Source organism: Chlorocebus sabaeus, chromosome 20 (genome assembly GCF_047675955.1).
Source record: "Chlorocebus sabaeus isolate Y175 chromosome 20, mChlSab1.0.hap1, whole genome shotgun sequence".
Classification (NCBI taxonomy): domain Eukaryota; kingdom Metazoa; phylum Chordata; class Mammalia; order Primates; family Cercopithecidae; genus Chlorocebus; species Chlorocebus sabaeus.
Genome location: NC_132923.1, coordinates 4,498,677 through 4,525,843, shown reverse-complemented (window position 1 = coordinate 4,525,843; position 27,167 = coordinate 4,498,677). Strand labels below are relative to the sequence as shown.

General features: G+C 38.7%; 2 protein-coding genes across 2 annotated transcripts; one reads left to right on the top strand and one right to left on the bottom strand.

The window, feature by feature from the left end:
- Nucleotides 1-15,422: 15,422 nt before the first annotated feature.
- On the top strand, nt 15,423-16,594 carry OR6K6 (olfactory receptor family 6 subfamily K member 6). The gene has a single exon (XM_007976603.3). It carries the CDS (start codon nt 15,519-15,521, stop codon nt 16,548-16,550), a length of 1,032 nt encoding a protein of 343 aa, XP_007974794.2. The 5' UTR covers nt 15,423-15,518; the 3' UTR covers nt 16,551-16,594.
- Nucleotides 16,595-23,757: 7,163 nt separating this feature from the next.
- On the bottom strand, nt 23,758-25,290 carry LOC103223773 (olfactory receptor 6N1). The gene has a single exon (XM_007976601.3). The coding sequence runs from the start codon at nt 25,111-25,113 to the stop codon at nt 24,175-24,177; it is 939 nt and encodes a 312-aa protein (XP_007974792.3). The 5' UTR covers nt 25,114-25,290; the 3' UTR covers nt 23,758-24,174.
- Nucleotides 25,291-27,167: the final 1,877 nt, after the last annotated feature.

Here is a 27,167-nt window from a genome sequence, read left to right as displayed (position 1 = left end):
TGGAAGGGTTTCTGTGGAAGCTTCTGAGAGAGAAGTTAGAAAAAGCCTACATCCAAATCCCCAGATCTGTACATGTGTGACTGCAGATGGAGGCTCCAGTTCTCTCCCAATTTTGTGCTAGGCAGAGAAAAGTAGAAACAACCAGTTGATGTCCACCCTGCTAGTTCTAAATCCTCTTTTGGGTGCTTGGTGAGGAGAGGTGGAGGGAAGGGAATGTGAGGAAGGGTCGTTTAGGGAAATAAACACTGGTTGAGCAATGAGGCTAGTGGCTCTAGCTGTGGTCAGCATTGCACAGAGTTGGGGTCTAGTAAGGAGAAAGAGGCAGAAGAATCTGGCTTGAAGTAGATGCAAATATTTAAAACGAGGAAACTTTCTCTGCCAGATTAAAAGGGGTACATGGCCTTTGTAACCTGGAGAATGAGGTGAGGTTAGAGCTGTGTTTCCCTTACCACTGGCTTGTCAGTGCCTGGCACAGTACCTAATGCATAGTAGGCACTCAATAAATACTGCTCAAAGAATGTTTCAGATCATGCTTGCCTGCAGGGGAGCTCATCTTGCAGAGGCGGCATATTTGCTGAATGAGCGAATGAACGATTGGTGAATGTTTATGGGCAGAAGCCAAGAAAGAGGAAAACTGACCTCTATGGCATGACAGAATGAGTAATTTTAGGAAGTGACAGGGTCCAAGGTGATCAAGTGATTATGTCCTCAGGAGAAATGGCAGCCATGAGACACCTGTAGTTGTCTTCAACCTCCAAACCATTCTCCACATACCCATGACCTGTCCCTAATCTCAAAACCCAACCTGGAAAGCTCTGGGGAAGGTGGTGCTTAGAGACAATTTGAGACGAAGGTTGAAGAGAGACAAAGAATCAGTCCTCTGGGCCCAGGGAGAATGTGGATTTTGGGGAACATATAGGTGGACATGGGTCAACAGAGAAAAAAGCCTACTGTTCCATTTTTTCCTGAATATGACAATCAACTGGAAATGATCAGAGGGAGGGGTTGTTGATGTTGATCAGGCAAATGAACAAGAGGCATTTGTAATAGGCGATGTTAAAGGCAGACCCTTGAGTGGAGGCAGGGGACTGATGGAGGCCGTGAGTTCGAGGCTGCAGTGCACTCTGATCGCCCCTGTGAGCAGCCACTGCACTTTGACTGGAACAGTAGAGTGAGATTCTGTCTCTAAAAAATAAAAATAAAAACAATAACAACAAATAAAGACAGTCCCTCAATAAGCATTTGATTAATGGATATGTGACTAAATAAATGAACAATTAAATGAATTGGTGAATAACTAAAGAATCAGATAGTGACCCAAAGATAGCCTAAGTGGCAACCACATTGACGTTTACCTTTTTGAACCTGATTTTTTTTATTTTTATTTTTTAATTATTATTATGCTTTAAGTTCTAGGGTACATGTGCATAACATGCAGGTTTGTTACATATGTATACTTGTGCCATGTTGGTGTGCTGCACCCATCAACTCGCCAGCACCCATCAACTCATCATTTACATCAGGTATAACTCCCAGTGCAATCCCTTCTGCCTCCCCTCTCCCCGTGATAGGCCCCAGTGTGTGATGTTCCCCTTCCCGAGTCCAAGTGATCTCATTGTTCAGTTTCCACCTATGAGTGAGAACATGCGGTGTTTGGTTTTCTCTTCTTGCGATAGTTTGCTGAGAATGATGGTTTCCAGCTGCATCCATGTCCCTACAAAAGACACAAACTCATCCTTTTTATGGCTGCATACTATTCCATGGTGTATATGTGCCACATTTTCTTAATCCAGTCTGTCACTGATGGACATTTGGGTTGATTCCAAGTCTTTGCTATTGTGAATAGTGCTGCAATATACATACATGTGCATGTGTCTTTATAGCAGCATGATTTATAATCCTTTAGGTATATACCCAGTAATGGGATGGCTGGGTCATATGGTACTTCTAGTTCTAGATCCTTGAGGAATCGCCATACTGTTTTCCATAATGGTTGAACTAGTTTACAATCCCACCAACAGTGTAAAAGTGTTCCTATTTCTCCACATCCTCTCCAGCACCTGTTGTGTCCTGACTTTTTAATGATTGCCATTCTAACTGGTGTGAGATGGCATCTCATTGTGGTTTTGATTTGCATTTCTCTGATGGCCAGTGATGATGAGCATTTTTTCATGTGTCTGTTGGCTGTATGAATGTCCTCTTTTGAGAAATGTCTATTCATATCCTTTTCCGACTTTTTGATGGGGTTGTTTGTTTTTTTCTTGTAAATTTGTTTGAGTTCTTTGTAGGTTCTGGATATTAGCCCTTTGTCTGATGAGTAGATTGCAAAAATTTTCTCCCATTCTGTAGGTTGCCTGTTCACTCTGATGGTAGTTTCTTTTGCTGTGCAGAAGCTCTTTAGTTTAATTAGATCCCATTTGTCAATTTTGGCTTTTGTTGCCGTTCCTTTTGGTGTTTTTGACATGAAGTCCTTGCCCATGCCTATGTCCTGAATGGTATTACCTAGGTTTTCTTCTAGGGTTTTTATGGTATTAGGTCTAACATTTAAGTCTCTAATCCATCTTGAATTAATTTTCATATAAGGAGTAAGGAAAGGATCCAGTTTCAGCTTTCTACTTATGGCTAGCCAATTTTTCCAGCACCATTTATTAAATAGGGAATCCTTTCCCCATTTCTTGTTTCTCTCAGGTTTGTCAAAGATCAGATGGCTGTAGATGTGTGGTATTATTTCTGAGGACTCTGTTCTGTTCCATTGGTCTATATCTCTGTTTTGGTACCAGTACCATGCTGTTTTGGTTACTGTAGCCTTGTAGTATAGTTTGAAGTCAGGTAGCATGATGCCTCCAGCTTTGTTCTTTTGACTTAGGATTGTCTTGGCAATGCGGGCTCTTTTTCGGTTCCATATGAACTTTAAAGCAGTTTTTTCCAATTCTGTGAAGAAAGTCATTGGTAGCTTGATGGGGACAGCATTGAATCTATAAATTACCTTGGGCAGTATGGCCATTTTCACGATATTGATTCTTCCTATCCATGAGCATGGTATGTTCTTCCATTTGTTTGTGTCCTCTTTGATTTCACTGAGCAGTGGTTTGTAGTTCTCCTTGAAGAGGTCCTTTACATCCCTTGTAAGTTGGATTCCTAGGTATTTTATTCTCTTGGAAGCAATTGTGAATGGAAGTTCATTCATGATTTGGCTCTCTGTTTGTCTGTTACTGGTGTATAAGAATGCTTGTGATTTTTGCACATTGATTTTGTATCCTGAGACTTTGCTGAAGTTTCTTATCAGCTTAAGGAGATTTTGGGCTGAGACAATGGGGTTTTCTAAATATACAATCATGTCATCTGCAGACAGGGACAATTTGACTTCTTCTTTTCCTAACTGAATACCCTTGATTTCTTTCTCTTGCCTGATTGCCCTAGCCAGAACTTCCAACACCATGTTGAATAGGAGTGGTGAGAGAGGGTATCCCTGTCTTGTGCCAGTTTTCAAAGGGAATTTTTCCAGTTTTTGCCCGTTCAGTATGATATTGGCTGTGGGTTTGTCATAAATAGCTCTTATTATTTTGAGATACATTCCATCAATACTGAATTTATTGAGAGTTTTTAGCATGAAGGGCTGTTGAATTTTGTCAAAGGCCTTTTCTGTATCTATTGAGATAATCATGTGGTTTTTGTCTTTCGTTCTGTTTATATGCTGGATTACATTTATTGATTTGCGTATGTTGAACCAGCCTTGCATCCCAGGGATGAAACCCATTTGATCATGGTGAATAAGCTTTTTGATGTGCTGCTGGATCTGGTTTGCCAGTATTTTATTGAGGATTTTTGCATTGAGGTTCATCAGGGATATTGGTCTAAAATTCTCTTTTTTTGTTGTGTCTCTGCCAGGCTTTGGTATCAGGATGATGTTGGCCTCATAAAATGAGTTAGGGAGGATTCCTTCTTTTTCTATTGATTGAAATAGTTTCAGAAGGAATGGTACCAGCTCCTCCTTGTACCTCTGGTAGAATTCAGCTGTGAATCCATCTGGTCCTGGACTTATTTTGTTTGGTAGGCTATTAATTACTGCCTCAATTTCAGAGCCTGCTATTGGTCTATTCAGGAATTCAGCTTCATCCTGGTTTAGTCTCGGGAGAGTGTAAGTGTCCAGGAAATTATCTATTTCTTCTAGATTTTCTAGTTTATTTGCATAGAAGTGTTTATAGTATTCTCTGATGGTAGGTTGTATTTCTGTGGGGTCGGTGGTTATATCCCCTTTATCATTTTTTATTGCATCTATTTGATTCTTCTCTCTTTTCTTCTTTATTAGTCTTGCTAGTGGTCTATCAATTTTGTTGATCTTTTCAAAAAACCTACTCCTGGATTCATTGATTTTTTGGAGGGTTTTTTGTGTCTCTATCTCCTTCAGTTCTGCTCTGATCTTATTTATTTCTTGCCTTCTGCTAGGTTTTGAATGTGTTTGCTCTTGCTTCTCTAGTTCTTTTAATTGTGATGTTAGGGTGTCAATTTTAGATCTTTCCTGCTTTGTCTTGTGGGCATTTAGTGCTATAAATTTCCCTCTACACACTGCTTTAAATGTGTCCCAGAGATTCTGGTATGTTGTATCTTTGTTCTCATTGGTTTCAAAGAACATCTTTATTTCTGCCTTCATTTCGTTATGTACCCAGTAGTCATTCAGGAGCAGGTTATTCAGTTTCCATTAGTTGAGCAGTTTTGATTGAGTTTCTTAGTTCTGAGTTCTAGTTTGATTGCACTGTGGTCTGAGAGACCATTTGTTATAATTTCTGTTCTTGTGCATTTGCTGAGGAGTGCTTTACTTCCAATTATGAGGTCAATTTTGGAATAAGTGTGATGTGGTGCTGAGAAGAATGTATATTCTGTTGAATTGTGGTGGAGAGTTCTGTAGATGTCTATTAGGTCTGCTTGCTGCAGAGATGAGTTCAATTCCTGGATGTCTTTGTTAACTTTCTGTCTCATTGATCTGTCTAATGTTGACAGTGGGGTGTTGAAGTCTCCCATGATTATTGTATGGGAGTCTAAGTCTCTTTGTAAGTCTCTAAGGACTTGCTTTATGAATCTGGGTGCTCCTGTATTGGGTGCATATATATTTAGGATAGTTAGCTCTTCCTGTTGAATTGATCCCTTTACCATTATGTAGTGGCCTTCTTTGTCTCTTTTGATCTTTGATGGTTTAAAGTCTGCTTTATTAGAGACTAGTATTGCAACCTCTGCTTTTTTTTGTTCTCCATTTGCTTGGTAGATCTTCCTCCATCCCTTTATTTTGAGCCTGTGTATGTCTCTGCATGTGAGATGGGTCTCCTGAATACAGCAGACTGATGGGTCTTGACTCTTTATCCAGTTTGCCAGTCTGTGTCTTTTAATTGGAGCATTTAGTCCATTTACATTTAAGGTTAATATTGTTATGTGTGAACTTGACCCTGCCATTATGATATTAACTGGTTATTTTGCCCGTTAGTTAATGCAGTTTCTTCCTAGCCTCGATGGTCTTTACATTTTGGTATGTTTTTGCAATGGCCGGTACTGGTTGTTCCTTACATATTTAGTGCTTCCTTCAGGGTCTCTTGTAAGGCAGGCCTGGTGGTGACAAAATCTCTAAGCATTTGCTTATCTGTAAAGGATTTTATTTCTCCTTCACTGATGAAACTTAGTTTGGCTGGATATGAAATTCTGGGTTTAAAATTCTTTTCTTTAAGAATGTTGAATATTGGTCCCCACTCTCTTCTGGCTTGGAGAGTTTCTGCCCAGAGATCTGCTGTTAGTCTGATGGGCTTCCCTTTGTGGGTAACCCAACCTTTCTCTCTGGCTGCCCTTAAGATTTTTTCCTTCATTTCAACTTTGGTGAATCTGGCAATTATGTGTCTTGGAGTTGCTCTTCTCGAGGAGTATCTTTGTGGCGTTCTCTGTATTTCCTGAATTTGAATGTTGGCCTGCCCTACTAGGTTAGGGAAGTTCTCCTGGATGATATCCTGAAGAGTGTTTTCCAACTTGGTTCCGTTTTCCCCTTCACTTTCAGGCACCCCAATCAGACGTAGATTTGGTCTTTTTACATAATCCCATACTTCTTGCAGGCTTTGTTCATTTCTTTTTCTTCTTTTTTCTTTAGATTTCTCTTCTCGCTTCATTTCATTCATTTGATCCTCAGTCGCTGATACTCTTTCTTCCAGTTGATCGAGTCGGTTACTGAAGCTTATGCATTTGTTACTTATTTCTCGTGTCATGGTTTTCATCTCTGTCAATTTGTTTATGGCCTTCTCTGCATTAATTATTCTAGTTATCAATTCTTCCACTCTTTTTTCAAGATTTTTAGTTTCTTTGCGCTGGGTACGTAATTCCCCCTTTAGCTTTGAGAAGTTTGATGGACTGAAACCTTCTTCTCTCATCTTGTCAAAGCCATTCTCCATCCAGCTTTGATCCGTTGCTGGCGAGGAGCTGCGTTCCTTTGGAGGGGAAGATACGCTCTTATTTTTTGAATTTCCAGCTTTTCTGCCCTGCCTTTTCCCCATCTTTGTTGTTTTATCTGCCTCTGGTCTTTGATGATGGTGATGTACTGATGGGGTTTCGGTGTGGGTGTCCTTCCTGCTTGTTAGTTTTCCTTCTAACAGTCAGGACCCTCAGCTGTAGGTCTGTTGGAGATTGCTTGAGGTCCACTCCAGACCCTGTTTGTCTGGGTGTCAGCAGCAGAGGCTGCAGAAGATAGAATACTGCTGAACAGCAAGTGTGCCTGTCTGATTCTTGCTTTGGAAACTTCCTCTCAGGGGTGTACTCCACCGTGTGAGGTGTGGGGTGTCGGTCTGCCCCTAGTGGAGGATGCCTCCCAGTTAGGCTACTCAGGGGTCAGGGACCCACTTGAGCAGGCAGTCTGTCCGTTCTCAGATCTCAACCTCCGTGTTGGGAGATCCACTGCTCTCTTCAAAGGTGTCAGACAGAGTCGTTTGTGTCTGTAGAGGTTTCTGCTGCTTTTTGTTGTTGTTGTTGTTGTTGTTGTTTAGCTGTACCCTATCCCCAGAGGTGGAGTCTACAGAGACTGGCAGGCCTCCTTGAGCTGCTGTCTTGACCCTGATTTTATCCAGTCTTACCATTTGAGATAAATTCCTCCTTTTATGCTTTGAACCTATTTGTCTCATCTCATGCAGAGACATTGTTATTTCAGTTGTCTCACTTACCTATATATCCTCAAAATTTTCCTCTTTTTAGTCTGCTTAGACAGCTTATGAACATGCTCAAACATATTAAAGTATATACTCTTTCTCATTTTCATTGTTGCTCTAAGTGTACCATACTGACATTCTTCTTCCCTTTCTTATTTTCCTAAAAGCATAGTTCACTCTTTTATCTGTATTTCTGTCTCCATTTTTTCACCTCTTGTTCACATGAACCTATAACCCCACTTAAGAGATAGAATATTATGAATAACTTTGAAGACCACTATACTCTCCTCCCCAATACAGTTCTTTCTTGCCATATTACATATTACCATTAACCTGAATTTTGTGTTTATTATTATATTTAGCACATGTATGCACAATCAAAAACAATATACTGTTTAGTTCTGTCTGTTTTACTCTACGTAAATAGAATTGTATTTTAGGCATTACCTTATAACTTGGTTATTCACTCAACATTTGTTTTGAGAATCATTCATGTCAATGTATCTAGCTGCAACTTTAAAGGAAAATCCCCGCTGTCTTGTATAAATGTAGCACAATTTAATCATTCATTAGCCTTCAACGTTTGATATTCTGGAGCATTTGCATCTTCAGCTTCACTAGATGCTGCCACATTGTTTTCCAAAATCTGTCTGTCATCAACAATGCATGCAATTTTATTGTTTCACATCTTTTCTAATGTGCTGGGTGGTCATATTTTTGCTACTCGGTTGTTGTGTAAACAATATGCTATTGCTTTGATTTACAGTTGAATGTTGTGTGTGTGTATGTGTGAGTGTGTGTGTGTGTATACTCCTCATTTGGTTATCTTTTTCTTATTACTTTGCAGAAGCTTTTTATATATTCTAAATAATAACAATTAGTTATATATATTATTACAAATACAGACTCCTATTGTATATCTTGTTGTTTTATTTTTTAATGATGTTATTTGATGAAAGGAAATATTAAATGGTTTAATTCATCAGTCTTTAAATTTATGGTTTATATTTATATGGAATTGAAACTTTTTAACTGAAGTTCCAATACAATTGATTAAACAATGCACCTTTTTCCACAGACCTGTTGTGCTGGCTATGTTCATCTTTTCCCCAGTGATTTGCCATACCTGCTCTCAATATATTAAAATCCCATATTATATTAGTCTATTTCTTTGCTTCCATTGGCTGTTTACTCCCATTGGTATTTTATTACAAATATTGCTTCATAATAACTTTTAATAAGTAGTAAGACAAGCTCCACTATTTTAATCTCCTCCTTTGAAATGTCTTATTCTTGGCCCTCATTCTTACATGTCCCACTCTTCTCTACTCAAAATGAGATTTTGATTGAAATTGGATTGAAATTACTGACTTGTAGATGATTGGCATGTTTATGTAACTGAGACATTCTACTCATTCATCTATACATATTCATCTATACAGCATATGGATCAATTTATTTATGTTGTTTATATATTCCAATACAGTTTTATAAAGTGCTATGTTTAGATGTAACATATCTTTTATAGCTTTTTATTTTTGTTGATACTTCAGATGGCATTTTTTATTACATTTTTTGTCAACTGTTACTGATATATAATAATGCAATGTTAAATATATCCGTTTGTATCTATGCAGTTGCTGAACTTTGTATTATAATTTGTTTTTATTTTCATTTGGAAATTTTATATCATCTTTAATTAATTGCATTCTTTATTCTTTATAGCCTTAATGCTATGTGTTTCTTTTTCTTATTTTCAAACAAAGTTTTACTTTTTATGATGGATATCCATTTTTAAATATATATGTCTTTATATAGGTATATATACATATCTATGTATACAATTTTTAATGGGGATTATATTTATTATAAAATATATATAAATTTCTAGATGCTGAATGTTACAAATAATAATAGAAAAAGTTAGTCTATTTCACCCAGCGATTGTTTCTTTGTTCCTGTAATTCTCTCCTTTGATTTCTGTAATACATCATTGCCTTGATTCTCTCTTAGTTTCCTGAGCACTTCGGGATAAGACAGTAAGATAGACCTACGTTCAAATTCTTACCCTGCCACCTACTTAGCTACCCAACTACAGAGAAGATACACAGTCATTAAACTTTAGTTTTCTCATCTTTTAAGTGGAAATAATAATGACTAATTTACAGAAGTATGAAAGGATAAAATGAGATGAACTATAAAAATGCCCTAGCATATGGCCGGGCGCGGTGGCTCAGGCCTGTAATCCCAGCACTTTGGGAGGCCAAGACGGGTGGATCACGAGGTCAGCTGATCGAGACCATCCTGGCTAACACGGTGAAACCCCGTCTCTACCAAAAAAATACAAAAAGCTAGCCGTGCGAGGTGGCGGGCGCCTGTAGTCCCAGCTACTCGGGAGGCTGAGGCAGGAGAATGGCGTAAACCTGGGAGGCGGAGCTTGCAGTGAGCCGAGATAGTGCCACTGCACTCCAGCCTGGGTGACAGAGCGACTCTGTCTCAAAAAAAAAAAAAAAAAAGAACAGCCCTAGCATATTTTGTCACATATTTAATAAATGAAAGTTATTTACTATTAATACCACTTTTTTCTCTCATCTACCAATTGTAATCCTCCAGTCTCTTCTCATATTCCCTACATTCTTTTTTAATTATCTAGTGCATTCTCATAGTTCAATTATAATCTCTACTTAAATAACAGACATCTTTGTCCACAGATGTGTCCAAGAAGAGACTTGTCGTCTCTTCTGAAATCCAATTCTTCATCATTAATGACAGATAGACATTTCTACTACTTACCTTCACATTTTCAAGGTAAAATATCTATAACTCATCTTCTCTTAATTGCCCCTACAAGCTTTTGTTTTAGCTGATCCTATATCTGACAATAGTGCCATCTGACAGACTAACTCAAGCTTATGAACCTGTTACCTTTAATGTTCCTTTTTTCATCATGGCACAAATATAGTCAGGTGTTGAGTCCTATTGATTTTTTATTCACAATTACTCCCATCTCTTCTGTCCTTTAATTCCATTATTACAGTTCTATTTTAGGCCTTTACTCCAGACTATTGCAGAATAGGGTCTGATGTCTGATAGGTACTCGATAAATGTGAGTCGAATAAATAAGACTTCTTACTTCCATAATTTCTCTACTTAAATGCATTCTACATATTATCAATGCAATTTTGTGCATTAATTCCAACTCAAAATTATCTCATAACTTTCTGTTACGTAAAAATATATTTTCAAAATCCAAATATCTGACATTCAAAGACCTCCACACCGCCAAACCCTACCTTCCAGTTCTGTCTCTTCCCTATTACATTCTACATGCCATATGATTGAAGCCAGGCATATGTGTTAAATAATCTATAAACATGGATCTTGTATTATCACCTCAAAATCCTAGATGATCCTCTTCTATTAAACATACATTACCTGAGTTTAGGTAAGTCTTAGGGTTATGCATTAAAGGTTAAAATATAAATTAATATTGATAGATAATCATCAAATTTCTTAGAATCTAGACTTACAACTAGATAATTTTAACAACAGATGTAGGCACTAGATGCTTTACAAGCACAAAAAAGAGAACCCCTGACCGGGCACGGTGGCTCACATCTGTAATCTCAGCACTTTGGGAGGCCAAGGCAGGCAGATCACTTGAGGTCAGGAATTCAAGACCAGCCTGACCAACGTGATGAAACCCCATCTCTACTAAAAATACAAAAATTATTTTCTTTTCTAAGGGAACTTGGGCACCGCAAGTTCCCGCTCTGGTCTGAGGGACTGGCAGTCCAGCCACCAGTTGTTTTCAGGCCCTCCCTGGCTTGAATGTGGGACCTTACCAGGGACCTGCCCCCTTCTGCCCAGGAATCTGTCTGCTTCCTGTTGCCATTCATGGCTCCCAGGCTGTAGGTGTGAAGGGGGGCCTGCATGCCGGCTCTGAGATGCCCTCTGTGCCCACCTCAGCTTCCCTCCTATTCTTGGTGCCCAAAGTCTGGAGGGGGACAAGGCATCAAGGGGCTGGTGTATCAGCACTGCTCGTAGCGTGTGCACACCTGGACAGACTGCAATAGTACCAGGTCTCAGCCCCTCCTTTACTCCTAGATTGGAGTGGACAACAACAGCAGGGCAGCAGGAGCATGCACTTTCAAACCTGCAAGAGAAGGTGGACCTTCCCAGGCCCCCAGGAGTGCAGAGATGCCTGGGTCTGCAGCTGTGGTTTGGGTAGTTACACTTGCATGGGGGAATGGGAGGCCATGATCTGCAATCATGACTTGGATGGCTGTAACCCAAACCTCCTGGGTGGGACTTCTGCCTGCTCCATGGAGCAGGTGGCCCAGATCTACAGCCTGGGTTGGGGTGGCTGCAGCTGTGCTTAGAGGACGGGGCTCTCACCTGCTCCTTGGCCCCAAGAGCACAAGGATGCCTAGGTCTGCAGGATTGGCTTGCAGTGACTCCTGGGGTGCTTCCACTCCAACTTGGAAGGCGCAGGACTCCCTTTTGTCCCTGGCTCCTGCGCCGGCCACACCTCCCTGCTGCAGCTGGTCTGAAGGCACTGGCCACTACAGATGGCCCACTGCTGCCATGAATACTGGCAATATATTCCCAAGTCAGGGAATATATGCTTGAGACTGAACAGTAGAGATATAATTGAAAGGTAATGCTAGTGTTTAACTAGATTTGAATTTAGAGGATTAAGGTTCAATTTCTTCCATGCTTTGTATTGCCCGTGTGAACTGGAGAAAGCTTTTGGCTTCTCTGAGCCTCTACATCTGCAAAATGGGAATCACTGTAGTCTTGCTTACCTTATACAAAGAGGTTTTTTTTAATGTGATGAAAAGCAAATCACATAAATCTTACCATGTTAACTATTTTGTTTCAGCATACAAATAGGTTTTTTAAAGGATCAAATGAGACTTGCATTTAAAAATTTCTAGAGATATGATGATGTCGACTATATCAGCAGAGGGAATAGAAATCATAGTGAAAATGAGTAAAAGTGGAGACGAAAAAGTGTTTACTGATTGAGTATTCCAGAGAATCATGATCCTGGATGAAGTTTATTCCGACTCCCACAGCTATGCCTCACTGCCCAGCTTTATACTCTACTCCTCTATCAGAGATAAGGTTTTGTAGTCCCAGGACAACTTTTGAAACCTGACCCTGGGGAATGTCTAATTATGATGTAACTTTTTTTCCTAATTTATCCCTTAGAGGGAAGAGAAAGATACATAATTTTCCTTTAGACATTGCATCATTCAAAGAGAAACTCCCAGGAAAGACCATCTTTCCATTCTAGTTATTCCTGGAAGAGGTTTCAGAGATATTTGTACCCTTATTGTTGAGCTAGGAGAAGAGGCAGGTGGCTGCAGAGATTTTGAGGAGCATTCTCATGGTGTCAGGCAGGGTAAGTACTAAAGACTGCATTGAAAGGGCATCCTCCAACCTCCTTTTATTTCTACTTTGCCTGCCCAATAGTTTCCTTACATCCTCAACTCTTCAGAACCCAACTGTTGCCCTACTCTTTCATGGCAAAGTGTCATATTTTAAGAACTTTGTTACATGAGTAAAATATTATTATAAGGGTAAATGAAATCCAGAAGGGATATCAGAAAGAATATGGTTCAGTTAACAGTATGAAGATACTGTTAATGTCTAAGGTCTTTTAGACATTAAAATCCTGTTGAAACCCTAATAATTGTGGATTCTTGAAGAGTCACAGAGAAAGTTACTACTTTTCTTCGAAGTCAAGTCTAATCTAATTCAAGTGTTGCTACATTAGACAAGAAATATTTTTAGGATGAACTCCTTAGACCCTATGAAATATCTTTAACAATAGGATTTTATTGATGTTCTTTATGTATTTCAGGAACAAGAATAATATTTATTTACCTTTAAATAGCCCTTGAACCTATGATATCATTGACATAGCAGAAGATAAATCAATATATGAATACTAGTTGAATAAATGTACGAATGATGAATAATGATGCAGCTTTACTACTGAGAAGGGCCCCACGCATACAGCAACAAAGTAGTCACTCTGTTTGGCTTTTATGAGCCACTTAGCACCTATTTTCTTGTCTTTTGTTATAGCCCTATGTTTCCTTCTCTGTCCTTCCTTATTCTCTATAATGATTGCTCAGCATGATTATTCAATGGCTTAGAAAAGAAAAACACAGGAAGGACAGAGAAGTGGATGTTTTAGTCAGAAGACAACTCCAATCTTTTATACCTTTCCTCTTAAAGGCTCTGTCTTTCTGCTGAGCACTGTTGCTTTTGGGAACTTCCAAGGGAACAAGTAATTACCTTCCTCAAAGTTTAAGGTGCAAGGCAGAGGCATCTTTTAAATTTAATTGTCCTAGTCTGACAGAAGAATCGCTTGAACCCAGGAGGCAGAGGCTGCGGTGAGGTGAGATTGCGCCATTGCACTCCAGCCTGGACAACAAGAGCAAGACTCCGTCTCAAAATAATAATAATAATTATTATAATTATTATTATTATTAATTTTCCTAGTCTGAAATGCATTTATTTGTATCTGCTTTTGACCTATTGAAGAGACCATGTCAAATTTCTCACCACACACCCAAGACAGTCCTAAATATACTGAGGTACTCAGAGTAGAAAACAGATAGAATGGCCAATGAGTCCTGAGCTATATTTCTCATTGTGACACACAGGATAGTCTTGAACTTCTACAGCAAAGAGACCTGCATCCAAGTTATTGCTTTGGATCCTGGCTATGTAAATTTGGACAAGTTATTTCTTCTCTCTTGTTCTCAATTTTTCTAGCTGTAAAAAAAATGACAACAATCTCTCTATAATAGAGAGAAAAATGAGATAAAATATATAAAGTAAAATATGTAAAATGCCCAGGATCATGACCATAACCACTACAAGGCAACATTTCAATAACACTAATTCATTTCTCTTATATGATTCATTCTAGGAGCTTTCAGTTCCCTTGTGGAAGATAATGCTGATATGCAAATATTTAAAATGCAAGGACAGATGTATTAGATGTCATGAAAGGGAAAAAATAGTACTCCTCTTAAGAGTCAGATGAAAGAGTGGTTATTTTTGGCATGAAGGATCAATGACACTTCCACAACAATGGGGACATTTAGTAGATATTGACACCTAGGATTCCAATAGGAGGATACCAAGAAAATGGAAGGAAGGAATGGCATAAGCAAAAACAGAAATGCAGGATATTAGTCTTATATGGTTGAGCTACTGAAATTGTAGGATACTTGGCTCCAAAATTTGATGGGAACCTGATTAGAGAAGGCAATGGTTATCAGAGGCTAATACTTTGGAGCTTTATCCCTGAATATTTTTGAAGAAAATAAAAGAGGGGCAGTAAAAAATGATGCTGGGAATACTCATCTGTAGAATGACTCATTAGAGGTAAAGAAGATCATTGAAAAAGATGATAACATAGTCAACATGAGAGATAATGTCAATTGCTATCACTACATTTAGTTAGCCTTGCAAAAAGTTTAGTTGCCTTTTAATCCCCACAAACAGATGTTGGTTTGATTCCCATTGCAGCTGATTTCTGTGATACTTCTTTCCCAAGGCAGCCATAGTTACAATAAAACTAATTTTTAAAATTTCAGAACGATTTTCTTACTCTGGCTCTTAGATATGGCCTTCATAGGAGGGATGATGTCTGTGGAGATGGAATTATTTGCTTGACCAGAAATCAATGGCCATTAATCAGCCGCAAGGCAATTCTGGAAAGACTTTTAGTTGGAGCAGCTATCAATATCAACAACTGATATGGCAGAAAGAGGGGGGAGTTACAGAGAAAGCAGAAGATGTAAAAAGGAGTATTTTCTGACTTCTGAGTGCTTACCATTGGATGAGGAACAGACATGCTACTATGAAACCAACAGAAAAAAAGACAAGGCTACAAAGATGAATTATTTAGATAGGCTCAGGCTGGATATCAGTGCTGGGGAAGATGGGGAAGCAACATAAAAAATTGCTGGAAAAAGAGCTCCAATAATGTATGTTTAAATTAATAACTTTTCTGAAGAACAAGAGTAAAAAAAATAGTTTTAAATGAAGGTACAAATTTTAAGGCTAAAAACAGAGGGACAGAAGCAGAAATTTAAAAATGACCAAACCTACAGAAAATATTTCCAGATAATGAAATTTGTGTGTTGCTTTGCTTTTTGCACATCAGTTGAAGATGTTTACCAGAAAACAAAAAGGTATTTAGGGGTCCAACAGCAAATATTTCAGATAATTTTGGCATGGAGGTAAAGCTTAAGAGACATTTCTAACTGGTCCCTTCAGGATTCCAGAATCAGCTTGAGTAACTCATTACAGAAAGGAATGAAGCAATATTCAGTGGGGAATCAACATTCCAATTCTAGGAGTCTCTTGTTTCCTCTTCTGTCTTCACAGATGACACAGTTGGTGGCCAGTGGAAATCAGACAATGGTGACTGAGTTTCTCTTCTCTATGTTCCTGCATCCTCAAAGAGGTGGACTCTCATTCTTTATTCCCTTGCTTCTCATCTATGGATTCATCCTAACTGGAAATCTAATAATGTTCATTGTCATCCAGTTGGACATGGCCCTGCACACCCCTATGTATTTCTTTATCAGTGTCCTCTCCTTCCTGGAGATCTGCTATACCACAACCACCATCCCCAAGATGCTGTCCTGCCTAATCAGTGAGCAGAAGAGCATCTCTGTGGCTGGCTGCCTCCTGCAGATGTACTTTTTCCACTCACTTGGTATCACAGAAGGCTGTGTCCTGACAGCAATGGCCATTGACAGGTACATAGCTATATGCAATCCTCTCCGTTACCCAACCATCATGACTCCCAAACTTTGTATCCAGCTGACAGTTGGATCCTGCTTCTGTGGCTTCCTCCTTGTGCTTCCTGAGATTGCATGGATTGCCACCTTGCCTTTCTGTGGCTCCAACCAGATCCACCAGATATTCTGTGATTTCACACCTGTGCTGAGCTTGGCCTGCACAGATACATCCCTAGTGGTCATTGTGGATGCCATCCATGCAGTGGAAATTGTAGCCTCCTTCCTGGTCATTGCTCTATCCTACATCCGGATTATTTTGGTGATTCTGGGAATGCACTCAACTGAAGGTCGTCACAAGGCCTTTTCCACCTGTGCTGCTCACCTTACTGTGTTCTTGCTATTTTTTGGCAGTGTGGCTGTCATGTATTTGAGATTCTCAGCCACCTACTCAGTGTTTTGGGACACAGCAATTGCTGTCACCTTTGTTATCCTTGCTCCCTTTTTCAACCCCATCATCTATAGCCTGAGAAACAAGGACATGAAAGAGGCTATTGGAAGGCTTTTCCACTATCAGAAGAGGGCTAGTTGGGCTAGGAAATAGATACAGATCCTGGAGACTCTAAAAAGCCTCTTGGAAGAGCAAAATTTCACTGTTTACTTATCTTTTCCACGTCGACCCTCTTTTCCTATTGCTGCAGCTACTTGTTCTATTATTTTTTAAAAGAATGATAAACTGCTGTCGGGGGAAAACCCCATCCCCAATATTTATCATGGGTTCTTTTCTATTTCCCTAAGCATCTCGGCTGGTTTGAGAAACAAAGGGAAAGAGTGCAAGAGAGAGAAATTTTAAAGCGGGTGTCCGGGGGAGACATCACACGTCGGCAGGTTCCGTGATGCTCCCTAAACTGTAAAACCAGCAAGTTTTTATTAGCGATTTTCAAAAGGGGAGGGAGTGCATGAATAGGGTGTGCGTCACAGAGATCACATACTTCACAAGGTCATAAAATATCACAAAGCAAATGGAGGCAGGGCGAGATCACAGGATCACTGGATGGGGCGAAATTAAAATCGCTAATGAAGTTTCGGGCACGCATTGTCATTGATAACATCTTATCAGGAAACAGGGTTTGAGAGCAGATAATCTGACCAAAATTTATTAGGCAGGAATTTCCTCGTCCTAATAAGCCTGGGAGCGCTACAAGAGACTGGGGCTTATTTCATCCTTTCAGCTTTAACCATAAAAGGCAGCCACCTTAAGGGGGCTGTCTATAGACCTACCCTCAGGTTGCATTCTCTTTCTCAGGGATGTTCCTTACTGAGAAAATGAATTCAGAGATATTTCTCCTATTTGCCTTTGAAAGAAGAGAAATATGGCTCTGTTCCGTCTGGCTCCCTGGCAGTCAGAAGTCTTCCCTCTCTTGTTCCCTGAACATTGTTGTTATCCTGTTCTTTCATCAAGATGCCCAGATTTCATATTGTTCAAACACATATACTCTACAAACAATTTGTGCAGTTAACGCAATCAACACAGGGTCCTGAGGAGACATTGGTCCTCTTCAGCTTACGAAGATGATGGGATTAAGAGATTAAAGACAGGCATAGGAAATCACAAGGGAAGTGATAAGTGTCCATGAAATCTTCACAATTTATGTTCAGAGATTGCAGTAAAAACAGGTGTAAGAAATTATAAAAGTATTAATTTGAGGAACTAATAAATGTCCATGAAATCATCACAATTTATGTTCTTCTGCCACAGCTTCAGTCGGTCCCTCCGTTTGGGGTCCCTGACTTCCTGCAACAAACTGCTGTATACAGGCTGTGGATGGTAAGTGGATGGCCCATTTACGTCAATGCCCATACCATGCTTGTGATAGCTGAAATAGTATAGATGGACTCTCTTGCTTTTAACATAGGTTGGCTTCCTCCTTGCACTCTAGCAGCGAGGCTCCTGCTAGTCTCTTCAGTGATCTGACATGCTAGTGGAGCCTGGAAGCAGAACAGAAGAGGCATGACAGACAAGAAAGTTCTGAGAATTGCTACTGCTAACTTCCCCAATACCCTTTCTGGAAATGCATCCCCTGTCATTTGGCATTCCATATAAATAAATCGTTTCCTGATACTAGAGAGAGGTCTTCTCCACTTTTAGCTCATTTAATTCCCAAACTCATTTCAGCAAACATGAACTGATTATGTACATGATGTGTTACAGAATTTTAGACCCCAAGGGGTTCCACAAAAATTAATAACAATAACAGTCTACTACATGTCTTGAGCACATTACTATTTAAAGTATTTTCACAGGTATAAATCCTCTTGAAATCTAAAATACTCTGAAGTAAATGGGTCGGGGATCACTATTATTTAAATCTTGAAACTAAAGCTCACAGAATAATGACTTGCCTATGTTCATACACGTAGTGACAGAGTTGGGATTTAACCTTAGGTACTCTACTGTATTCTCTGTCCCCAATAAATATATAATTTTGTGTAATTTACTTGATGTTCAAAAGCTAAATTATGCAAACTTCTTTTCCCCAAAGTTTAATGAAACCTTACCAGTTTTCAATGAGTCCTAGGAGGTAATGATTCTTTCCTCCATGAATTCCCCAGCCCTCATGTGATTGTGGCATCATGGAAAGACTATGGGACAAGGAGATTTAAGGACCGTATTTTATACCTTTTTCTGACACTAAGTTGTGCCATTTTGGATGATCCACTTAATTTGCTGGCCTTCAGCTTCCTCTATAATTATGTGATTGGATTAGATCAGTGATTGCTCAAACTGATCATTAACATTTGTGGTTCAGAAAATCTGAAAGTGAAGCCTGGCCTTTTGCATTTCTAAAAATCTCCCAGAAAATTCAGATGATGGGTAAGATTTAGGAACAGCTGTGCTGGATGATCACTAAGATCATTTCTAGTCCTGAGGCTATTTAATACTCATTTTTAACAATTTCCTAACATGTATTATCTCATTTATCATCAACAATTCTATTTAATAAATATGAACTTTTTACATGAGAAACATGATACACAGAGTTGCAATAACTAGTCCAAGTACACAGAGATAATTATTTTGAATCTAAGGCAGAAATTCATTATGTCTGGTCCCAGAGCCATGTCTTTATTGACCATGATCTCATACCTAGTTCACAGACTTTCATCCTAATCCGTAAACTTAAGAAAAGTTCTAAAGGAAATATGGTATTCAATAAGTAAATGTAATGACAAATTATCATACATTAAGTGGTGAAAGGGTTTATTCCTCGAGTCATCAAGATTTATTTATTTTTTAAAAGTTTGAGTAGAAATTCTATGACACACTGTTAGGTGCAGAGGATTCACTTAGTGGCTATCATATGAGTGGTCTTGCCTTTGGAGGCCTTGGAGTCTAATGAATCATCATTGCTGCTATTAATGAGAATGTCATTACCCATAAAATTTAATGTTTTTCTTGTCATGAGATGAGATAATCCCTATGGACTCATTGTTCCCAACCCTAGGCCATTTTATTTCCTCTAAACCTTCTGAAGTTTTTTTGTGTGTGCTTCAAACCTCTTTAGATGTGTACCCTTTTTAATTCTCTTCTCTCTCTCAACCCTGCACATTGATTCTTTTCACAAAGATATCCTTAACCTTTATGACTGAACCTCAGAAATAATTATTTTTTAATACTGTTGCCCCCAGCTTCTCAACCTGGTTCCAAACTACTGCAGTCTTTAAGAAAGATTGCTCACACTAATATCTCTGGCACTGATTTTAGGACCAATATTGACCCTTATTTTGATATGTTTTTTTTCTTTTTGTTTCTCTTGCTATTAATATAGTTTTGTTTGTCCCACATCTCTCATTAGACTAAGTAGGGGTTCACTTATAGCAGAAACATTTTCTCATCCTTCTGATTGCCAGAACACAGTATATAATTCTGCAGATTATCTGTCAACTATCCAAGCTTTGTTCTTGGCTAGTGCACCAACTGACTGACAGGTTGGGCTGGCTGAGAGAATTGGTGGATCAAGGCCTGTGGGAAGAAATGAGATAGAGTGAGAAGGGTCAGCCTTTGAGGTCAATGATAAGCAATGCACATATCGGCCTAAGATAACAGAAGGAGAAGGAGTAAAGAATGGAAAACTTGCCACCCAAGTGGAAACAGAACTCAAAGGAGACAGGCTAAAATAATAAGTCTATCCAGATCCTTCAGGCTTTATTTTTAGGTACCCCCCTTAAGTTCTTCTTAGTGCCAGCCCTAGTTCAGTATAGGGCTCTCTCCTATTAGTTTGGCGTTCTTACCTTTTCCTTAAGGTCATCTGTGTAAAAGAATAGTCATTTGTCCTCATTTGCTCTGAACCTGAAGTTACCTTGGAAGACATCTAGTTCTGTCTTTAGGTCTTTGAAGAATCACCACACTGTCTTCCACAATGGCTGAACGAATTTACACTCCCATCTACAGTGTATAAGCATTCCTTTTTCTCTACAGTCTCGCTACCATCTGTTATTTTTTGATATTTTAATAATAGCCATTCTGACTGGTGTGAGATGGTATCTGTTCATGTTCTTTGCCTACTTCTTAATCGGGCTGTTTGTTTTCTGTTGTAAATTTGTTTAAGTTCCTTATAGATGTTGGATATTAGACCTTTGTCAGATGCATATATACCCAAAGGAATATAAAGCATTTTTTTATAAAGACACATGCACGTGTATGTTCACTGAACCACTATTCACAATAGTAAAAGCATGGAATCAACCCAAACGCCCATCAATGATAGACTGGGTAAAGAAAATGTGGTACATATACACCATAGAATACTATGCAGCCATAAAAAGGAATGAGACCATATTCTTTGCAGGGACATTGATGGAGTTGGAGGCCATTATCCTCAGCAAACACAGGAACAGAAAACCGAGTACTGCATGTTCTCACTTATAAGTGGGAGCTAAATGATGAGAACACATGGACGCATGGAGGGGAACAACACACATTGGAAACTTCCAGAAAGTGGAGAGTGAGAGGAGGGAGAGGAGCAGAAAAAAATAACTAATGGGTACTAGGCTTAATCCCTGGGTCATGAAATAATCTGTACAACAAACCTCTATGACACAAGTATACCTATATTACAAACCTGAACACGTACCCCTGAACTTAGAATAAAAGTTAAAAAAAGACATCTATTTTTTTCTACATCTAAATATAAGAACTCCTCATCAGCATATGACAAAAAAGGTAATTTAGCCTCTGCTTGAACGTTTAACTAAGGTCGCCTTCCCATTGTTAACTAGTTCCTATAACCAGAAAGCTTCTCTTTATTAGAGTAGACTTAAGGTCTCATTAAGACTGAGAACTTCAAAATCCTAATGTCTAAACATGAATCATGGCTTTTCCACTAACCAGCTTTACAACCTTGAAAACTGACACAGGTGTTCTGGGTCTCAATATTTCTATCTATAATATGGGAGTTTCATAGATTGTAGACTACATATATATGTTTTTTATATATAATCATATATACATATAAAAATACTGAGCACACTGCCTATAATGTTTAGCAGTTATTTTTACTATTGTTATGAGACAAAAATTACTTTAGGGCCAACATGTTGGAAAACTCCAGAGGATGCTATTAAATCTTTCGTTTCTGCTGTCTGAAATCCTAGTAGCAATAGCTGAGTTCCCCAAATTTCACAAAGTAACTTTCTCAGGGCCAAGAACTGAAACTGTTACATAATATTTTGACACAAACAAAACAGCAATTTACCATTTCACAGGTAGAAAATGCTATGGCTTATGCCTGTAACACCAATTATTTAGGAGGCTGAGGAGGGAGGATTGCTTGAGGCCAGGAGTTTGACGCTGCAGTGATCAATACACTCCGACCTGGTCAACAGAGTAAGACCCCAACTCCAAAAAAAAAAAAGAAAGAAAGAAAGAAAGAAAGAAATAGAGTCCCATTTATGATGCAGCATTGTTCCTTCATGTTAAAAATTTATTAACTTTCATAAGACACAGTTATTTTTATTTTGGACTTGGAAAATTATCAGTCTTGTAATTGAATGCTTTAGTGAAAGAGTAAAAAATTCTCAGAATATGGGGTTAAACACTGCTTCTCTAAAACTGGGGCAAAGAACATCATTCTCTCAGTTTAAATCATTTTCTTTAAACAGGGAGTGAAGTTCCAAGGAACAAAGCACCCCTGGCAGCCGCTCAGCCACTGCATTTTTGTTTCCAAACCCATAACCTGATTGTTATGTTTTAAACTATTACTTTTATATCTTAGTCCTTTTGCTTTCTTTCCCTGGTCCTTTTAAAGATTAGAGAAACCTAGCCTGGAAGCATGAATACTTTTCTTGATTCAGAGTCCCTGACTCTGACTTACTCAATAGTTTTGGCAAGTTGTTTCATCTACCAAGTTCTGAATTTCTAATATTTCAGAATAGATATAATAGTTGCTATGCATGCTTTTATAAAAATGGCTAACTGACTTATTCTTCAGTTTTCAGTTTAAATGCAAGTTTCTCAAGGAAAGAATGCATGTTTATCTTAATACTACTTCCCACAATTATAATTAATTATAACTAATTATAAATTAATTGTAATTTTAATAGTTATATTCTCAACTCTTTTAAAACACCCTAAAGATAAGACCTGAACATATATATGTTTTGTTCATTGCTTTTGTAGGGCTGACACTGTGTCTGGTATATAGTAAGAGCTAAATAAACATGTGTTAAATTGAATGTATGTATGGATGAATACCTTTAAAAGTGTGGTGTTAAAAATACTTTGTGATCTTCTTAGGAAGTTCTATAGAATTCAAAGATTTCTTGTAGCTAATATTTGATCCTCCATTCGTGGAAGGACACATAAAGAATACATAATATTAGCTATTAATTAAATCCCCAGATCTTTCATATGCTACACTTTAGAATTATTTTTCACATGTTTCAAGAAATAATTAGCCATCTCTTAAATAAAGAAATGGTCTGATGTAAAAGTAATCCTATTTCTTGCCACTGACTCGACTCCCATACTTTCCTACATTACACTGGGCATAGATATTAGGACCACTAAGACAAGTACATGAAACTTGTCCAAACAGAACTATGACAAACTATACTTTTCAAGTATACTATACTTGTATACTAGACAAGTATTCCTTCTGGCTAGTTTGCTCTTTTCCTTTGGGGAAAACACCTGGAAAGTATTTTTGTTTATTTATGTTTTACTAGATATTGTTCTAAGACTCAGAGTAATGATGAGAGGTCTTGCAGAATAAAATAAAAGTAAGTCCTTATTTATTTACTATCACCTACATGTCAGACACTGTGCACTGTGGTTTACAAATCTTAACACTAATATTCAAAAGACTCTTCAAGAAAATATCGTTATCAAATAATGAAATTAAGACTCAGAGATGCTAAGTTACTTTCTAAAGATTAAGTAAGTAGCAAGTGACTGAACAAAATATGATTTAAATCCAGATATATGTGAGTTCAAAAAACATGCTTTTTTTCTACTGTACCAGTCTTCTCCACATGAAATGATTACAAGTGGTACAAAAAACATCATGAATTTCATATTCTAAATTTTATTTAGCACATTTTGTTTAGGACATGACTGCCTATATTTATATTAAGTCAAGTAAATTTGAAAAATGCCTATATATATATACACACACACACACACCCCTATATATATAATAGGTAAGACACAGATTTAAAAAATAATTAGCCATCTCTTAAATAAAAAAATGGTCTGATGTAAAAGTAATCCTATTTCTTGCCACTGACTCGACTACCATACTTTCTTACATTACACTGGGCATAGATATTAGGACCACTAAGACAGGTACATGAAACTTGTCCAAACAGAACTGTGACAAACTATACCTTTCAAGTATAGCATACTTGTATACTATACAAATCTAAAAAAACCCCACAGATTTTTAAAAATCCTAAGTATGACCCATAAACATCTGAGTTTTGAAAACCACTGCACCACATCATGTTGAAGGCATGTGTACTTTCCCTCTTCTCTGGTCTCAAACCGAATGTGGCTCCAGTAGACAGTATGAAGGTCGCTGTAACACTGAAAGTCAGTCAGCACTTGCTGCAGCTCCACCACCCCACATAGAAAAGCACTGAATTTTTGGTTTCTTGTCTCTGGCCACTGTTGATCCCTGGGGTCACCATATCCTCAGGCTCAGCCTTGGTGTACTCCCAGCCCCAACTCATGCCAATATCCCAATTCTCTTTAGCTGCCTCCTCATAGCCTCCTTGATCTCCTTGTTGCGCAGGCTGTAGATGAAGGGATTGAGGAAGGGTGTGAGCACTGAGTAGACCACTGCCAGGGCCCGGTCATAGTCCAGTGAGTAACTCCTCCTCAGCCGCACATACATGAAGAGGATGCTCCCATAGAAGATGAGAACCACAGTGAGGTGGGAGGCACACGTGGAGAAGGCCTTCCTCTTGCCAGCAGCTGACGGAACTCTGAGCACTGTGCAGATGATCCGCACATAGGAGCAGAGGATCAGCAAGAAGGTGGCTAGGATCTTGCATGAATTTATAACAAAATCTACTAGGACATTTATAGACGTATCAGTGCAAGCCAAACTCAGCAGAGGAGGGAAATCACAAAAGATGTGCTGAATGCGATTGGGGCCACAGAACGGGAGGCGTGAAATCAAGGAAATTTCAACTACTGGCCCAGCCAAGCCTCCCAACCAACAGCCAATGGCAATCTCTGCACAGAGTGTTGGGCTCATCAGGGTTGGGTAGTGGAGGGGCCGGCAGATGGCTAAATACCTATCGTAGGCCATAGCTGTCAGGAGATAGCACTCAGTCGCTCCAAGGGAGTGAAAGAAATAGATCTGCAGGAGACACCCAGAGAATGAAATGGTCTTTTTCTCACTGAGCAAGTTTCCGAGCATCTTAGGAATGGTGGCAGCTGTATAGCCAAGCTCTGAGAAGGAGAGAATGCTGACAAAGTGGTACATGGGTGTGTGAAGCCGGGAGTCCTGGCAGACCACCAGGAATATCAGCAGGTTTCCCAACATGGTTGTGAGATAAACGAGAAGCAACAAGAGAAAGAGATAAATCTGGACACCCTGGAGATGGGGGAAGCCCAAGATGATGAATTCTGTTACCTGGCTCCAGTTTCCTGTGTCCATTGCTCACCATTCATGTCCCTAGATGTGAAGTGTGGAAGGCAGGAAAGAAAGTTGAATTATAGAGGTTCTAACAAGAAGGCAACCCTCAAATTACTATTGCCCTCCCTTCACTCACCTCCAAAGTAAAACCCTCTCAATAAATGCTTTGAGAGGTCAACATTTCAATTCCACGCCTCCCTGCCCTTCCTGTCAACAGCCTCCTTTAGACTATTCACCTTTACGTTTAGTCTTCCCTGACTAACGCAGCTCATCTTTGGCCTTCCTAATCCATCCTGTAACCCAGTTGATTTTGTCAGTAGAATCTATATAGATTTTAGAAATTTAAGTGGTTCTAATCCAAGGTATATATTAACATTTATACATATTGTTCGTCTAAGGTACAAATCATCATTTATACAGATAATATATTGATACTGTACTGGACCAAATATAAATGATTTGAATATTATTTTCTAACGTCTTATTTTAATTTGTTTTCTTCTTCAACTTTCTGGCTACCAAAGAATCAATTGTTTTCCCTTCTGCTCCCTCCTATTCCTTTACAAGAACTCAGGTCTGCTAGCATCTTTCAGGGGCATGTAGGTCAGAATTTAGACCTCTTTTGGACACTGGTGAGAGCCCCAGTCAAAAATAAGAAGGTTGGAGTAAATAAAAGAGCCAAAGAAAGACAGGAGAAAAATCTATCTTTCTGCATTTCAACTTCAGACTGTGGCCACTTCATCAATTCTTCCTGCCATTTCCCCTCTATCAACTTCAAATGCTCTTTTCTGGTTTATTGCTTCTGTAGATATTACATATACATGCTCTGCTGTGTTGAGGTCAATGTAACAACAATTGAGTATTTTCAGTACTCTAGGTATTATACTTAGAACAGGGACTAAACAGATAAATAAAATGTGGCACCTGATGCTAACAAACTAATATTCTAATACAGAGTATAGAGAAACAACTAACTATTATACAACTCTTTCATGGAATACTCTATCAACATAAAAACCTGCTATTATTCTCATTTACTAAACAAACAAAAAAGCAAGAGCCTTAAATTCTTTCTCTTTACTCATCCCACAGCCACTGCTCTATTTCTATGTCCCTAAAAGAAAACTCTTCCAAGAGTCGGCTATATGCATTGCCTTTAATGTCTCTCTTTAAGTTCCTTCTTAAACCCACTCTAATTAGATTTGCACTACCACCACTCCATTAAAACCTCCTTTCTCATAGACATTAATTATCTAAGATTTCCTGGATCCAACGGTCATTTCTCACTCCTCGGCTTATTTCGACTATCTATGTATCTTGACAGTGTTGATTTATCCTGCCTGTTCACACACTTCCTTCACTTGATTCTCAGGGTATTATACTTTTGGTTACTTTCTATCTTATTAGTCATTCCTTCTTATTCTGCATCATTAGTTTCTCCTCCATGCCCCACCCTTTCAATGTCACAGTGCCCATGGTCCATGTTTAATCTTTTCTTTCCTCTTCTATATAAACTCAAATCATCTGCTAATACCATCCAATACAAGAGCTTTAAACACTATAAATGTGTTGAAGACATCTAAATCCATATCTCAGGCAATATTTTTCTCCCCTACTCCAGACTCATATATTTCACTACCTACACACATCTCCTCTTGTAAGTCTAAGAGCCATCTCAAACTGAACTCCTGGGGGCTCTACCCCTAGTCTTCCCCATCACAAATGATGGCAATTGCAATCTTCCAACTGACAGACTAAACTCCTGCAGTCATCCTTGTTTCTGTCTTTCTCTCATATATCCAGGAACTGACTGTGTTTTACCACCTTGGTCCAAGTCACTTTTATCTTGCCTCTGTTGCTGTAATTGACTCCTAACAGATCTCCCTACTTGCATTTGTCCACTTGTAGCCTCATCTTAACACAGCAGAGTGATCCTGTTAAATTTTAAATTAGGTTCTGCGTTTCCATTGATCAAATGTGTTCAGTGACATATCATTTAACAACCTTTGCTGTAGCTCTTTCCTTCTTCTTGAATCTCTTTCAGCGTTTGGATAGCTCTTTCATTGATTTTATCT